The sequence below is a fragment of the Canis lupus genome, chromosome 18, assembly GCF_011100685.1.
Source record: "Canis lupus familiaris isolate Mischka breed German Shepherd chromosome 18, alternate assembly UU_Cfam_GSD_1.0, whole genome shotgun sequence".
In the NCBI taxonomy this organism is placed as follows: domain Eukaryota; kingdom Metazoa; phylum Chordata; class Mammalia; order Carnivora; family Canidae; genus Canis; species Canis lupus.
The window spans coordinates 17,386,627-17,404,023 of NC_049239.1; the positions used below are offsets into that span (position 1 = coordinate 17,386,627).

At 40.3% G+C, this 17,397-nt stretch overlaps 2 protein-coding genes across 10 annotated transcripts in view; one reads left to right on the plus strand and one right to left on the minus strand.

The window, feature by feature from the left end:
• FBXL13 (F-box and leucine rich repeat protein 13) overlaps window positions 1-17,397 on the plus strand; it is a 204,400-nt gene that overhangs the window by 87,663 nt on the left and 99,340 nt on the right. For all 9 annotated transcript variants that reach the window (XM_038562793.1, XM_038562790.1, XM_038562794.1 and 6 more), the window contains 2 exons: window positions 11,953-12,005; window positions 16,109-16,209. In XM_038562793.1, the coding sequence (XP_038418721.1) occupies window positions 11,953-12,005; window positions 16,109-16,209 (154 nt within the window). The remainder of the gene's footprint in view (window positions 1-11,952; window positions 12,006-16,108; window positions 16,210-17,397) is intronic.
• Window positions 1-17,397, minus strand: part of LRRC17 (leucine rich repeat containing 17) — a 29,157-nt gene that overhangs the window by 4,295 nt on the left and 7,465 nt on the right. Inside the window, exons 2-3 of the mRNA XM_038562800.1 lie at window positions 8,488-9,307; window positions 106-261 (exon numbers count right to left, since the gene is read on the minus strand). Coding sequence (XP_038418728.1) covers window positions 106-261; window positions 8,488-9,220 — 889 coding nt within the window. The 5' untranslated portion in view covers window positions 9,221-9,307. The remainder of the gene's footprint in view (window positions 1-105; window positions 262-8,487; window positions 9,308-17,397) is intronic.

Here is a 17,397-nt window from a genome sequence, read left to right on the forward strand (position 1 = left end):
TTTTTTTTTTTTTTAACTAAATTGCATTTACTACAAATGTTGTCATAAGAAAAAAAATCAGAGCATCCCCATTACCCACTTAAAGGGCTATTCTGTGGAACTTACCAGGATCTATGAATTCAATGCCATTGCTGCTCAGGTTTAATTTTCTTAGCTCATGAACATCTTCAAACTCCTTGGGTCGAAGTTGGTTGATTTTATTGTATGACAAGTCAAGTTTAACAATATCTGGAGGGATGTTTTTCGGAACTTTCTTTAGCTCTGGAAAAATGAATAACATTCCGGTTATTGAGGTTTTCCCCTCTCCCCACATTCTCTGTCATTCTTCCACCTGTGGTAGAAGAGTTAGCTCTTAATGGGGAATGGGATTATCTAAAGCCAGAGAATGCTGGCGTGAACAAGACTTAGAAAGTCCGAATTCCACCAAAGCCCTGTGAACCAGGAGGTCACACTTAGAGGAACGGCCATCACTCTTTGCTGAGCTCTTCAGAGAAATGTCCTACAGGTGGCATCAAGAAATCAAGAGGACAGTAGGCACTGCATCTTGGCCTGGTCATCATCAAGTGAGGCAGTGGGGCTCCCTCTTGGCTGTCCTTTTGAAGCACCTGGGAAGCTTTAGAAAAAAAATTAAAAACCTGAAAGGAAATGAAGCCAACCAAACTAGTCTATGTGTGTCCCCTTCCAATCCCTTCCCACCCACTCTACGGGTTTTCACTATTTAACTACTGCCTCTTTGTTGTATTTTCATTTCATCCCTCTTCTTATGTTCCTTCTGGCAACAAAGAAGCTCGGGTCTCTCCACCCTAAAAAAGGAACAAAAAGCTTTTGACCTTAATGGTCCTCAAGCTGCTATCTTATTGCTCCTTTCCTTGGATGCTAAAGTTTGAGAAAGTGTAGTCTTGACTTGCTCCTGCTTCCTCATCACCACATCCCCTGAATCCTTGTGATTTAGCTTATACCCCACCACTCCTAGATTACTGGATACCTCAGGAACAAAAATACTGGTATTACTGTTACTGCTTCTATAGAAAGAGCCTCTGGTAGAGGAGTCTGCGTTATTTTTCACAGGTTAATAGGAAATCAGGGTTCACCTAATTTGTCTTTAATATTTGTTTCTCTTTAAATCATGCTTTAAAAAGTTAAGTGTTTATATTTTAGCGTAATATTTATCCTTTCTCTTAATCTTTAGCAAAATATTCTGAGGTTTAATTTTATGTAGGGCAAGTGAAAACTGAAGAGACAGAAAATTATTTCTGCAAAAGAAAACTAGACACAATAAAATGTCTAGATTAATTGACACCCAAGAAATAGCACGGCCCAAAGGCTTTCTGAATAAAGTTTGTTGAACTGAACTCTGTAGAGTAAAATAAGCTTATAAAAGGGGGTATTCATTTATCCATAATACCCTTTTTGGTACAGAATAATTGAATTGCTAAGAATTTCTTCAAAATAGTAAAAAAAAAAAAAAAAAAAAAAAGTAAGAGAAAAAAAGCTCTGGTATTTAGGACTTCTTATCTCATAATATCTTTACTTCCATAAAGACTCAGGCTTATATTTTCCCTCTCTTGACACTCAGAACCCATGGTCTCACATGGAATGGTATTGGTAGTTCCTTCTTTAGTATCCTCATTATTGCTAAATTTGATTTCTCTCCTTGATGGGATCTCAGTATCTTGATACCTATGTGTAGGAACTGTTCTAGGTGTTCTAACAAGTATTAAGTGACACGAACCCCATGGGCTAAGTACTATTATTATTTTCATTTTACTGATGAGGAAACTGGATACAATTTGCCCCAAGTCATAGTCCTAGGATTTAAACACACATGCTGTAGCTTCAGAATATATACTTCCAACCACTATGCTCTGCTGCCTGTTTGTTCCTGGTACCTTTCTGCTTCACTCATGCCGTTCCATTTTCCTTAGAATCCTCAAGCCTGGCAAAGGGTAAAGTTGGAATGTGGGAGAACTGAGGTGGAGTCAATATATTGGGGTGGTCATGAAACTTTCCTAGCTCTATATTTAAAATGACGTCGCCCAGTTTTCTGTTGGGCAATAACAGTAATACTATCTTTACCTGCTTTAGTATACATTTTACTGATTGCTTTCATTGTTGTCTCCTGCCCACCATAGAAGCTTCATGGTGGAGGCTTAGGACAATGCCTAATATATCCTAAATAAATAATGGTATGTGTCAGAGAGCTTCTAAAATGGCTCTCGGGTAGCCCAGGTGGCTCAGCAGTTTACCGCCACCTTCAGCCCCGGGCGTGATCCTGGAGACCCAGGATCAAATCCCATGTCAGGCTCCCTGTGTGGAGCCTGCTTCTCCCTCTGCCTGTGTATCTGCCTCTCTCTCTCTGTGTGTGTGAGAATAAATAAATAAATCTTTAAAAAATAAAATAAAATGAAATGGCTCTCAGTGCTCTTCTCTACTGATATATGTATCAGTATATGTCCTTGTGTCAACCCCTCTCCTTGAGTATGGCCTGAACCTAGTGATTTGTTTCCAACAATAGAATTCAGCAAATGGGATGGGATGTCACTTCCACAATTAGGTTACAAGAAATTATGGCTTTTGTTTTGCCAGCAGACTCTTTTCTGCTGAGTTTGATGAAGTGAGCTGTCATGTTGGAGAGGCCTGTGAATTAAGGGTGGCTTCTGGGAAACAGCCAGCAAGGAACTCAGGCCCTCTATTCAACAACCCTTGAGGAACTGAATTCTGCCAATGGCCATATGAGCTTGGAAGAGGAGTCTTTCCCAGCTGAGCCTTCAGATGAGTCCACAGGCATGAGTCTTGCTCAATACACTGGTTGTAGCCCCGTGATAGATCTGGAAGCCGAGGACCCAGCTAAACCATGTGTGGTTTCCTCACCCACAGAAACTGTGAGATAATAAATGTGTATTATTTCAAGCCACTAAGTTTTGGGGTGGCTCATCACAGTCAGCAACAGATAATATATTGTAAATATATAATAAAAGCTCATTAAATGTTGAGTTTAATGATTTAATAATACTAAGGATTCTTATAATAAAAATCCTTTTAAAATATGATCTGGGGCACCTGGGTGGCTCAATCAGTTAAGCATCTGCCTTCAGCTCAGGTAACGATCCCAGGGTCCTGGGATCGAGTCCCACATCTGGGTCCCTGCCGAGTGGGGAGCCTGCTTCTCCTTTTCCCTCTGCAGCTCCCCTTGTTTGTTCTCTCTCTCTCTGTCTCAGATAAATAAATATTTTTTTAAAATAAAAAATTAAAATAAAAAAAATAAAATATGGAGTGATCTTATTTCTGTCCTTTGGTAAGTCATTGTTCTGTTTGGCCTAGAATTTTGTCTGCCAATATATTGAAAAGTGAAAGATTTTAAGACTTGAATTTATTATAATGTTGCAACGGCATGGTAATCCTCCTTTGAGGATCATTAAGACCCTGATTGGAGAGTTATATTCTCTCTTGGGTCCTACATGTAAACAAGGAGGTGGCAATCCCAACAATAATAAAACCATGGAGACAACTGAGGACAGATCAAAGACATTAAATGTTTGGAATAATTATTGAAAATGTCTGTGGCATCTTTTTAGAAAGCTTTTAAGAGCAGAATAGAATTTATTTCAAAATACCCAAGATCTCTTCTCTTTCTAGTTCCTCCACTGCTACCATATTGGTCTAAGCCACCATCAGCTCTTGTCTGGATTATCCTCCAAAGAGTCCTAAGCCCATGAGATACTGTCTAAACATAGATTATGTCATTTTCCCCGATGGCTTCCAATCCTCCACAGGGTAAAATCCTCCCATTGTTCCCCTCGCACTATGAATAAAAGCTCAAGTCCTCATTAAGATCCAATGAAGCCATTAAGGACTTGCCACCACAGGCAGTATCTCCTAGGTTCTGGAAAGCAGGCTCTTTATCAGGACTTGTTTGCTGGGTTGGACATGTGGTGGGTGACAGAGACCTCCCAAACAACCACTGTAGAACAAGCTGAAGTGGGTAAACCACAAATAAATGGGTAGAAAAAAATGTTTATGAGAACTCCTGGAAACCCAGTTTAAGCAGCGTGACAGGCCTCTGGATGCTGGAAAGGGACTGTGAATTGCAGAACCAACTTTGGCATTGTCAGCAGTAAAAATAGGGTAAAAATAGGATCCACAAGTAAAACCAGGAAATGTAACCCAGAGCCTTTACTGGTTTGGCTTAGAAAAACATGGAAAAATCTTATTTGTTATACTGATGAGTAAGAACAGTTCTTTAGTTCTTTTAGACTTCAATGAGAATCGCAAATATCAATGTTAAGTGTGTGTGTCTTTGATAAAGATTATATAAATACAAATTCCCTCAGGCCACAAGTCAAATTTGGTACATAATGCCCCCATTTCTAGACCAGGCACCATGTAGTTATTTGCTGCTACTTAAGATTCTTGGTAAACACTCAAAAAAAAAAAAAAAAAATGCCTCACTTACCCTTGACAAGCCTTATGACTCCCCAACCAAAACCTGCTGAGTTTGAGTGAACTGGAAACTTTTCTCCATGGAAGTTCCCATTTAGTGGGCTATCTTAGTTGTCAGCAGTGTCAGAACTACTTTGAAGGCAAAGAGCCATAAATGACCCCAATTTTGCAAATAAAAACTTAATTATTGCTCAGACTAGCAGTGAAATTAACTTCAGAGACAACTGAGAGCAATTTACCTGCATAATTTTCCCTGGCCCTAATTCATTAGAAGTAAAATGAATCCTGAAAAATTGTAAATTATTCTGGTAAATACGAAGCTTAAATGCAGTTTTCAACTTTCACTTTCATGTATTTTTGGCAAATCCATTTACCTCAATATGGCATAAACATGCCTTTCAACTAAGGTCACATTTATTCCCTTTGAAAGACTAAGTTTTGTTGGCCAAGTGCCTGTCCCCCAGTGAATAAAGCTACTATTTCTTTTTCTTGCTGTCCAATGTTTAAGGCAAAATTAGTGATCTTTGAGGTCTATGTGGTCAAACTGGCACATATTGGGTACCCATCGTCTGCCAGCTGGAAAGGCACAACTCCTGAGTTAGGAGAATCTGTATTTGGGTTTCCTATGTGTCTTCATGTACATGGTATATTGTACAGAGCCTAAGAGGAGTGTCAGTACTGGGAGAAAGCACCCAGAACGCTTTTATACATTTTTCTTGGTTAACAGATATACCTAGAATCTTGAAACAAGATATGATATTGCATGGAGGTCAATGGCTTGGGGACTGCCTCTGTGACCTTAGAAGGGCAACTTAACTTCTGTGTACCTTAGTTCCCTCCTTTATAAGAATAATAACAGTGTTCTTTGAAGATTATGAAGAGTAAATTACATAATGCACATAAACTGCTATGTCGTAGGCACACGGAGCATTCAGTTGACAGCTCTTATTCACTAATGAGATCTACTCTTAATAGCAGGTTTTAGGCTTCTTTGGATTCTACATAGTATCTAACATGTGGCACATAAACAAAAGTATCACTATACTTTGGCAGGGATTCTTCACATTTGACATTTGTTATTTATTTATAGAATGGAATAAGGAAAATTATAGTAGATTAAATTCAGATTGTCATACTTGAATTCTAGCCATGATTTTTAATTCTATGTATTTTTATTTCTAAAGGTTGTTTAAATTACTGCTTTCGCAAGAGAAGAAAGCACTTCCGTTATTTTATTTTTTTAAAGATTTTATTTATTTATTTATGAAAGACACACACAGAGAGAGAGAGAGAGAAAAGCAAAGACACGGGCAAAGGGAGAAGCAGGCTCCATCCAGGGAGCCCGATGTGGGACTCAATCCTGAGAGTCCAGGATCACGCCCTGAGTTGAAGGCAGGCGCTAAACTACTGAGCCACCCAGGGATCCCCAGCACTTCCGTTATTATCATCAGTCTAAAGCATACGGCCCTGTACCAGGCACTTACCTGGGAGTAAGAGGTTTAAGAGATAAACTTTAAACTTCTGGGAATCAACAATACACCATGATGAAAAATAAACAATCAACTGAATCAACAGATTTATATCAACCATAGTGAAAGCAATTTATATTGATATTTAAAGACAAAACTACCCTTCATTTTGTAATCTGAAAGGTCTGTTCTCTGATTTATGTAGTCATTATCGTTTGGAGGAACTTGAGTTGTCCTTTCATGGATGAGCCAGTGTTATTATAAAGTGTGTATGCCATGAAGCTTTATATTATTTCCAGTATATAAATGTATATTTTAAAACAAGGGACATTATCTGCCCCCCTAATTTATGGGACATACCTGGAAGTTGCATTTAGACAACAATAAGTTGAGGAAAGAAAAAAAAATTAAATGTATCTGTTTTTATAAGCTGATGTTTGCCAAAAGAAAATGAGGCAAAAAAAAAAAAAAAATGAGGCAAAAATATCATGGAAAATAAGAAAAGGCAGAAATAGCCTCATTGTGAAGGGAAATGGCAAAGAGCATTAAAGCCATAAATGAGGAAGATATTTCCCTTCATATCATTTTTTTTAAAGTAGCCTCCACATCCAGGGTGGAGCCCAGGCTTGAGTTCACAACCCTGAGATCGAGAGGCAATGCCTAACCGACTGAGCCACCCAAGTGCCTCCGTGTTATCTATTCTTAAATTACAGTGTAATTTAGCTGTCGGTCTTCAATTTTGTGTTAATGGCATTTTTTAAAGATTTTATTTATTAATGAGAGAGAGAGAGAGAGAGGGAGAGGGAGAGAGAGAGAGAGGCAGAGGGAGAAGCAGGCTCCATGCAGGGAGCCTGACATGGGGCTCAATCCCGGGTCTCCAGGATCAGGCCCTGGGCTGAAGGCAGCACTAAACCTCTGAGCCACCCAGGCTGCCCTTAATGGCATTTTTCTTAATCAATGAACCTAACTGTAAGTATTTTCTCCTTATCACCTGACGTAGCAAGTGCGAATTAACTTTAGCTTGAGGGGAGAGCCTCTGTTGTATTCACGTAATTTTTCTTTTTTTTTTTTTTCATGTAATTTTTCTAAATCAAGTCTAGGGTTAGAGGCTTTGTATTAGTTTCTTGAATATATAATTTAAGCTTCTAATCTAAGCATCCCAAAGGCCCTCCTAGTACAACATGCTCTTCAGCATGGGGCACTAAGTACTTAGTGCAACAATGTCAGGGAAATTCTACCCAATCCGGCTGCGGAGAAATGGCATAAGCTGACTTATCTGGAATTCTTTGATGCTTCTACTGTTGAGGCAGTTTTTTGGTTAAACATGATCAGATTAAGGAGGACGGCAAGATTAGGCAGGCCAAGGTTCAAATCTTAGCTTTGCTGTTTACCTTTCCATGTCACATGGCTGTGATGTGCTCTAACCAGGTCCCGCCTCTGGAGTCTGGGAGAGGGGGCAAGGCTTGGGCACTTCTTTGCTGATAAATGAACACATTTACTCCTGGTTCAGGTTGCCTGCTCCTTCGGGCTCAACTAATTCCTGCCTATGGTTCCCCCGAAAGGAGCCAAAGTCTCTGGGTTGCTCTTAACCTTCTCTTTCTGTTCTTAAAGAAATGAAACAAAGCAAAACCTCCTAAGATAAGTGGAAGGAATAGCACCTTGCTCTGATGTGACCCTAATCCAATGACATCTAGCTTTAATTGAATATTACGTATAAGTCATCAATCCATGCAGAAATGCAGCAGACACTGTCCCACAGGACAGTTGTCCAGGGTGGATTAGCAGGTCCCAGACCACACTTTGAGAACATCTTTACTAACCCATCAAGACCACTACTGAAAGTTCCCATTTTCTTATTTTGTAAATTAATCCTGTATATGGAGACCCTGCACAGTATCAGAGCAAGACTGTGTGGGACGTAAAACCCAGCAATGATTTTTCAGGAAGAAGTATTCTGGAAAGAGTTCATAATTCTTGGATTAAATACTTTCAATTTAGTTCTTTCAATATTTTTTGGTTTTAATTTGGGAACAGGAAAGATACAAGATGTTAGCAAGCATGTATTAAAACCTTGACACCAATTCTTAAAAGTACAGACACTGGTGGTCACCACATCCCACCTTGCCTCTCTCTCGTGGTCCTGTCACCTGTCTCCAATTACACATGATCCTCCTTGAGGTAATTTCCCCACGGATGCATGCCATGTTTTTGCTTTCAGTCACATTATGTAGAGAGCATTTGGACCTGTTTTTATACCCCTTGTTTACCTAAATTCTATTACGCTGTGATATAAGAAAAGGAGATTCTTGACAGCCACAGCTTTTGATTAGCAAATTCAGAGTAGGACCCAAGGGGCTACCTTTCCTAAGCAACTCTACTGGCCCGCAATCACCAATCACTTGGAGTCTGAACCCTGGAAAAGCTTGGAGTAAATTCCATGGTCCCCGGGGAAAGATTTCTGGGGAAAGTCGCACCAGAAACCCCAGGCACGTTGGGGTGTAGGGTGGGGGTTATAAGATTCAGAGATCATTTTTTTTTTAATAGCCCATGAAAATGAAAAACTAAGAAACTTACAGACCTTTCCGTTTGCAGTCCAGTGTTTGTATGGGAAACACGTAATTGTAGCAAAGAGAAGAGTCCACCTCGGGCTTGATGACTGGGGGCCTCCCGGACACTTGGGGTTTCGGGTCTAATTGTTCCCTCTCCTCTTCATCGCACAACTGTTCAGGTTTTATCTGCCGCAGTTTTTTGTTTTTTAGCTCATGGGGGCTTTCGCACTTGGCGTAGTTCCCCAAGTTCCGGTTTCTTGGGATCTGCAACATTGAAATTAGGGTCTCCATCTCACAAGTGCAGTGCCAGGGGTTGTCGTAGAGGCGCAGGTAGCCCAGGAGAGGCGTGTAAAGGAACACTTCCTCCGTCAGGACTTGGAGGCGGTTGTGCTGCAGCAGCAGGGTGGTCAGTTTATTTAAACCAAAGAAGGCCTCGCTCTCAATCTTGGAGATCTCGTTCTGCTGCAGATCCAGGGTTTTCAGCCTCTTAAACCTGGAAAACATCTTGTCCTTCAATATGCGGATCTTGTTCCTGGCCAGCAGCATGTGCAGCAGATCCGGAGGCCAGTCGGGCAGCACGTAAACCAGTTTCCTTTCCTGACAGTCCAAGTACTTCTCGTGGAGGTACGTGTAGGCCTCGCAGGGGGGCCCCGAGCCCCCCCGGGCGCCCCCCGCCCGGCCCCGGGCGCCCCCCGGGCTGGCCTTGCGGAGCTCCGCCGCCTCGCAGAGGCCGAGCAGCATCACCAGGGCGACCGCGCGCATCCTGACATCCAGCTGGCCCCGGGCCTGGACGGACGGACCGACGGCTTCCTGGGCGCTCCGAGACCCCACGCACGCGCACCGCAGTCCCTAGGCCGTGCGAGAAAACACTGTGAGCCTGGGGTGCCCGACCCTGAGCAGTCTCACAAACACATGCGCTTCCCTTACATTCGTACTGTACGGTGGTGTGATTGACGGCTGACGTCATGATGTATGACGGCATATGACATGATGACGTGGGTATGACATGATGATTCGACTTTTGCATATGTTGTGAGATGATCACCTCAATGAGTATATATGTATATAAAAATATATTCATTTATTTATATATATAATATTTTATATATAAATATATTTATAAATAAATATATTTATATATATATATAAAATATATATATATATATATTTTTTTTTTTTTCAAAGCAAAGACATTGCAATGAATAAAGGCCCAGCCTGAACGGTGCCCCCTCCCGCCGGCCTGCTTTGGTGGCTGCACCTTGGGGCCCTGGGTTGGATGGAAGCCTCTCCTGCTGGCTTCACTGTGTGACCTCAGGCTACTTACCTCAGCCCTCTCCTGCATCTGTGAAGTGGGGCATGGATGCCTCGCAGGAAGCACTGCTGCCAGGAGGAGACAGGCTCAGGCGCCTGAGACTCTGCCCAGGGCGAGTCTAGGGGAAGCACCTGGCTGTGTTAGGGCTTAGCAGTAGGAAGAGTGAAACAGTGGATTCAAGAAGTTAAGGGGATTCTTCTTACAGCCTTGAGGTGTGCAAAAAAAAAAAAAAAAAAAGAGTAGGTGTGCAATGGCTAGGTCCTCCCAAGCTTTTTTTTTTTTCTTCCCTGTACTATCTCCCCATTAACCAACCATATTCAATGTGAGATCCAGAAATGCTGGAAGTATACTGCACCGGCCTTGTCAAGTCTTGCACATGTTGGCTTGGATGTCACCTTAGCAAAGCCTTCTCTGACCACTCTGTTTAAAGTGCATCTCTTCTCACTTGCTAGCCACTCTCTACCCCCTTTTTTTGTTTTATTTTGCTCCATGCTACTTATCACCATCCATCAAAGTAGATATGTTACTTATTTTGTTTGCTGTCAGTCTCCCCCAACTAGGATGTGAACTCCCCAAGGGCAGGGATTTTTGTCTGTTTTGTTCACTGCTGTATTTCTAGCATCTGTAGAATCTCTGGCACGTAGAAGGCTCTTGGTAAACATTTGTTGGATGCATGAATTACTGACTTTTATTCTATAAAAGTAATATCATCAATTTTGTTACGACATTGTTTTGAGACTCTCTTTTCTTCCTTCCTAAGTATTACTGATGACTTCTAAGATCTGCACATTGCAAAGAATTGTTTTCATTTTTAAATTCTGAAAGTGATTTTTGGTTTGCATTTATTACTTAGGACACAGTCCTAATTCTTGGCAAAGGAAGAAATGCTCAAACTTGATTTATAATTAATAAAATTTCTGTTGTTATTTTTGTGGAGCTAAGTGGTTATGAGCAGCAGATGTGTTTTCTGTTCATGGTAGCAGTGTGAATGCCAGGATCACCCCCTTGCCGGGGAGTGTTCCTGCTTGATGGGGGTCTCCCCCACCGAGAATGACTTCCCTCCCTTTGCCTCAAGCATTCATCCCCTTTACTGTTTTGTGTCCTCTCCTCTAGATACTTCTTTTCTGTCTCTGATTTGGAGTTTCACTTCCTATCAGTCTAGACCCAGGATGCTGACTATATAACACTTGGCTCTCTAGCTCTTTGCATACATGTATCATCTTTCGTGCAAGACCATAAGTTGGGCAGTTGCCTCTGGTCCCAGAGTTAATCAGCCACTTGGCCTTTCTGATGCTCCACTTCCCTGTCTGTAATTCACTGTAAATTGTATGTGAATCTAATTTAAACGAATCATAAATATTTTGTTAATTATAATGCATGCTGAATTATTTGTAATATTCATGCTGACGTATGAAGGGATGTTTGCTGATGCCTGTAACTTACTTTAAAATGCATACAAAATAAAATGGATCGAAGGGCAGATAGATGGATGTTATTAGGTGAATATGTGATAAAAGCAAATACAGTGGAATATAAATAAAATCTAGGTATATTCATTGTACAGTTCTTCAAGTCTTTCAACTTTTCTGTGTTTGAAGATTTTTATAATAAAATGATAAAAGAAGGGATCCCTGGGTGGCGCAGCGGTTTGGCACCTGCCTTTGGCCCGGGGCGCGATCCTGGAGACGCGGGATCGAATCCCACGTCGGGCTCCCAGCATGGAGCCTGCTTCTCCCTCTGCCTGTGTCTCTGCCTCTCTGTCTCTCTCTGTGTGACTATCATGAATAAATAAATAAAATCTTTAAAAAAAATAAAAAAAATAAAATGATAAAAGAAGACAAAAATGAAAAAATGAACAAAAAGTCATGCCACAAAAAAAGCAGGTTGGTTTTCCTCCCAGCTAAAAGCTCTAAATATATACTATTTTTCCCAAAGTAGTGTTTTCCTTTTTTCCCCCTTTCTTCTGTAATCCTTAAATGATAATAAACATGTGTATAAATTTTAATTTTAAAGCCAAAAGAAATCGGTTTTCTGGGAAAAGGAGCATATACTTAGAACAAGTTACTTGCCAAGGTTTTTGTTTATTTTCTAATGAATACATTGCATTGAATGTAGGAAGAAAAATTTTAAGTTTAAACATTTGCACTATGTTGTTTAGTGATGTTTAACCTGTTTGATTTAGGCCTCTGTAGAAATCTGCAAGAGCTGAATGTCTCTGACTGCCCAACACTCACAGTGAGTATATGAAACTTATTTTACTGTTATTTATATAGATTCAGACTTGCTATATTGGAGTGCCAATACACAGAGATTTTGCCAGAATACATGCCTGTGAGCTCATTTAGGATCAAATGTGTAAAAAAGCAAAGTATGTTAAACATTGGCAAGAAATTTTATCCCGTTTGTATAATGCTATTATTAATTCTGTAGCTATATGCCCAAGGTTGGAGTCCCTAGAAGGTGGAAACTATTCAAGAATTACACAAAAATGAACTATATTTACATTTAAGGCCATATGTTTGTGAGACAGAAAAAAACAGGGTCCCAGTAGAAACAACGGGCTCATTTTAATGGTCTTTTTTTTTAAATTTTTTTATTTATTATTTATGATAGTCACAGAGAGAGAGAGAGGCAGAGACATAGGCAGAGGGAGAAGCAGGCTCCATGCACCGGGCGTCCGACGTGGGATTCGATCCTGGGTTTCCAGGATCGCACCCCGGGCCAAAGGCAGGCGCTAAACCGCTGCGCCACCCAGGGATCCCTCATTTTAATGGTCTTTATGGCTATCAATTGTGTGCCAATGAAGATGGAAATGTAACCCTGGGTAGCTCCTTCCTGCTCTCTGTCTCCAGGCTTTTCTTTTACTTCCCATCTATCTTCCATCCTGTGAGCACATACATTTTCTTTTCTTTTTTCTGATTTTTGAAAATTTAAATTCAATTTGCGAACATATAGCACATGTACTTTCTAAAAGGCAGATCTGATCATTTCACTCCCATTTTCCATCATTTATACACACATTTGTCAACTACACTATTCAATAAAGTCAAAGCTCTTTAACGTTACTATATCTTGGAGACCCTCTGGTTTTGCCTCTGCCTCCTTTTCCACCCTCATCTTGCTTCAATTCCTGCACACACATTAAGTTTCAGCAACCACACAGTCAACACTTTCTTTGCTGCATGAGCCAAGCTACTCCTTGCTCTTTGCTCAGACTGAGTTCCTCGCATGGAATCCCTTTTTGCTTTGTCCTCAGGTGTTGCTTTCTTCTTTGTCAGGCTTTAAGGCTTACTTTAGGTACTACCTCCTTTATCAAGACAGTTCTGACACCCAGGGCTGGGTTCGTTGCTGCCCCTCTGGGTTCCTATAATAATTAGCCCTAATCACACCATTTATGCCTCCTCCATTTGCCTAAGATGCCCAAAGGGCAGGAGATGTGTCTTATTATCTGTGGTAGTCATAACACATTGCACAGACCTTGGCACATAGTAAATACTCTGTAACATTTGTTTAATGAATGAAATTGTGTGGAAATACTGAGTAGGTAATGAATCACATGGCCTAGAACTTGAGATTCCATCTTGGGTTGATGTGTCTGTATTCTTAATTAACATTACAGAAGTGAATATGATCAACCTAGAGAGAGAAAGAAGGTATGTAAAGAGAATTTAGGATTGGACCTTGCGGATTGCTGACTTTTAGAAGTAGGCAGAGGAGAAGAGATAGAGAAGAATCGTAAGAGAGAACAGTAAGAGAAGTAGGGTGAAAACAGAAGAGTCTGACTGTGTCACGCTCTTCAAACTCCAGCATGGCACACACACACACCTCCCAGCGTCATCATTATAGTTCTTTCAAGCTTCTGTTTAATTCTGTGGATATTTTTAGTACCTACTACATTACATTAAAGATGTACCTACTACATTAAAGATATGTTTATCTTTATGTATAAAGATATGTAGGGAATTTATATGCTATAAAATACAAGTGTTAGAGGCAATTTAAAGTGAATCAAGTTTTAGTTCCTGCCCTCAAGGGGCTTCAGTTCTGCACCTGAATAAAAGATCATAGTCTTTAAATTTGGCTTCCTAATAGGGAAGTCAAAACAATGCCATCTGCACTGAATTTGTGAACATCAAAGTCTTTTCCAATTTTGGAGTCTAATACTATACAGGGCTGATAATTTTATCCAGCTACATTTTACTATTGTCTTTCTCTTTGAAGCATAGTCTGAGAGACAGGCTTACATTTAAAGAGGAGTTGAGAAACGTTCATTCAAAAAGCTGGCCTTATGAATATATTATTTTCTAAGAAGCTTGCCTTATGAATATATTACATTCAGAAAGATTTGGTACATTGTGGACAAATTCAACCGTTTTGCAATGAAGACATGCAAACAGTTTTTGCATTTATGAGCTCAAGCATTTGGGGATTGAACCCTGAGTTTTTTTTAAATGCTGAGAATAGGATTCATCTGATGTTTCTTGGATTCCAAGCTCCTCCAGACAGGAAAATGCAGTGAATGGTTTGCTTCCTTATCTTAAAGGAAAAATCAGATTCCTCTATGGTGCATAAAACACACTTCCTCTTCCTGGCCCCACATTTTCACCTTCTCTGTGGCTAGCTCCCTAAGAGTAGATAAACCAGCTTTCTATCCTCTCTTTACCCATCTCATTTGCATTTTTGCCAGTCTTTCAATAGGTGCACAATCACTTTGATATTTGATTGGCACCATGAACATTTTTGAAGACAGATTTTGTTTATATTAAACTACAATGCCACTCATTATGATTATTCTCCCCATTCTTTCTGGGAAAATTGTACTGTATACTTTTAAAAAATCTATCCATATATACCTAAATCTTGCATTTTAGTGGTGGAGTATCTAGAAAAATTGCCGGCAGCTTGAAGGCAGTGGCAAGAATCCAGTGTTTGTTGAAGCCCTGTACGTGCACTCATGTGGTGTCAGCACCCAGAACCTTTCCTATAGCAGAACTACCGCTTTTGCAACTGCAGGATTTTGTTATTGTAATATCCTTGGCTTCGGGAAATAGGAATAGAATGTTAAACATTGATGATCCTGCTGAAAATAAACCTTTGCCATCCTTAGTGGTGTTGGAGGGAGCCATATTGAACACGCACAATTCTTTCCTAAACCATATCCCCTCGCCAAGTGACAATTTGCCTCTTCCTGCAATGGCCTATTCTTTCCAGGACGGATGTGCTACAAATATTTAAAACTAGCTGACCTCATTGGTGTTCCTGGGGAAACTCATCAGCTATCATTAAATAAATAAAAACCTGCTGCTACTTACTCATACTGGAACGTCTTATAAATAGTTACCCAGATGAGAAGCAGCTCCACCACAATCAAAGCTTGCAATTTATCTGGTCTTATAAATGTCAATTTAGAGCTCAGGCTTGAAATGACTGTTGTTTTCCTGTCTCCTGTCACAGTCACTGTTCTCTTGTACCTCAGTTTCAACTCCCTGGGGGAGGGTTGCTTGAATCTTTGAAAGTCTCACCCACAACACGCTCAACACTGAAATTCAGGCTCAACACGTGTGTAGCCTACATTTTACTTCAGACCATCTCAAGTAAATTTGTTGAGAATCTGTTTAGCTGTTTTAATATACTAATAGGACCACAAAAACTTCATTACACCCATTCCCCCCCATTTATATAAATATATATGTGTAAATATTGAATCACTTTTAATGAAGTCCAGTTGAGAGCATTTACTATTCCTGTCTTCAGAATGATTTTAGCAATTTTAAAAATAGATCAGGTTTTGGGGCGCCTGGGTGGCTCAGTTGGTTAAGCATCTGCCTTTGGCTCAGGTCATGGTCCTGGGATTGAGCCCCACATCAGGTTCCCTGCTCAATGTGGAGTCAGCTTCTCCCTCCCCCTCTGCCCCTCCCCTCACCTGTCTCTGTCTCATAAATAAATAAATAAATAAATAAATAAATAAATAAATAAATAAAATCTTTAAAAATGGATTAGGTTTTAATCACTTTTATGCATCTGAGGAGCCAGGAGTGTTTGACACTTCGAAACTTGGGCTCAAATTTTCTGTCAGAGGTGAACTTGCAAGGGTTCAAATTTGAACGAAGTGTCACTGTTATGGAATGGGACTTTATCTCCAAAGAAAAGGAAGGGGAGAGAGTAATGAAGCTTCGAACAAAACCATCACCTTCTGTTTAATTTGATTTACAATTAATAACAAAGAATATGAAGAGACCAAGGCTTGCATATACTTTTTGGGAGCAGGGAGAGAGATAATACGGAAATAACAAAGCCTGTTAGACTTCGATAAGATTCTTCCCTCTGTTTCTATGCAGGATGAATCAATGAGATACATCTCCGAGGGCTGTGCTGGAGTCCTGTACCTCAATCTGTCCAACACGACTATCACTAATAGGACGATGCGACTCCTGCCAAGGTAATTCTTGTGTTATCTGTATTGCCCTGAAAACACTTATGCTCCTCTAGGCTCTGGCTTGCTCTAGCATTCCCCAAAGGCAGCGTTCCTCTTGCCAACACCCCACCACCGTGGTAACAGGACCGCTGCTGTCAAGTCCCCAAGCTAGTGCCTATTCTCTCCGTCCTGGGTAGACCTGGGTTAAATAACTGGTCCTCTCCTTGGTCAGCGTTTTTGTGTCACTCTTGGAGCCAAGTGCCCAGTAGCTTGAGTTAGGCTACTGCCTGTCTCTTTCAGGTCCTCCTTCCTCGGCAGGGGAGCCTGGCTCTTAAATTCTAGTCCCATGTCTGGATCCTTGACAATGGAACCCCAGTGTCTTCCCTCCTTGGACCCTGAGCACTGCAGTCCCACATTCTGTGTTGCCATGCTCTGGTTAACCCGCCGTGCTCTGGATCTCCACTACCTCCAGGAAACCTGATACTGGTTGTTTTTTGATTTATGGACTGTTGACAATCCTGAACACAAATGTTGCTTTTCCTCAGCCAGTGCTTCTTTGAGGGAGAAGGGACAGAAGAATACAAGACATCACCAAAAGTTGACAAGAGTATTTATATTTATGTCATTCAACTACCACTTATTTTCACCAAGGAAATATGAATCAGGAAGAGTGGATAATCATGTTAGGAGAGATTAAAAACATTTTACAAACTATTGTGAAAAAAATGAACCATTTTTGAGATTCTAACTTTCTGGGATCCTTTGAAAAATGACAGCAAAGCATTTGGAAAAGCTAGAGAAAATTCTATGTGGCAGTTCTCCTTATCTTCTGTCTCTAATTGGTTTTCTGGAAATGTGCCAGCCTAAAAAAAGTGGTAACATATTTTCTGTTTATCCCATTAATTGAATTTCCACTTGTAGTCAAATCTATCAAAACTTTCCTTTAAAGTTTCTGATACTTTTAAACATAAAAATTTTTAAACACCTTCCAGGTGTTTGATGTCACTTTTTTTTTTCTTGTATGATTTGTTTTTACTTAAATCTATAATCAATCTAGAATTTATTTTGGTAGATAAATGAAGCAAATATCTAACAGGGTTCATCAAACTATGACTCGTGTGGTCCAAAGCCTGACTTAGGGCAGTCCATGAGCTAAGGATATGTTTTACACTTTCAGAGTTGTTAAATAAATAACCAATTACTCCAGCATCA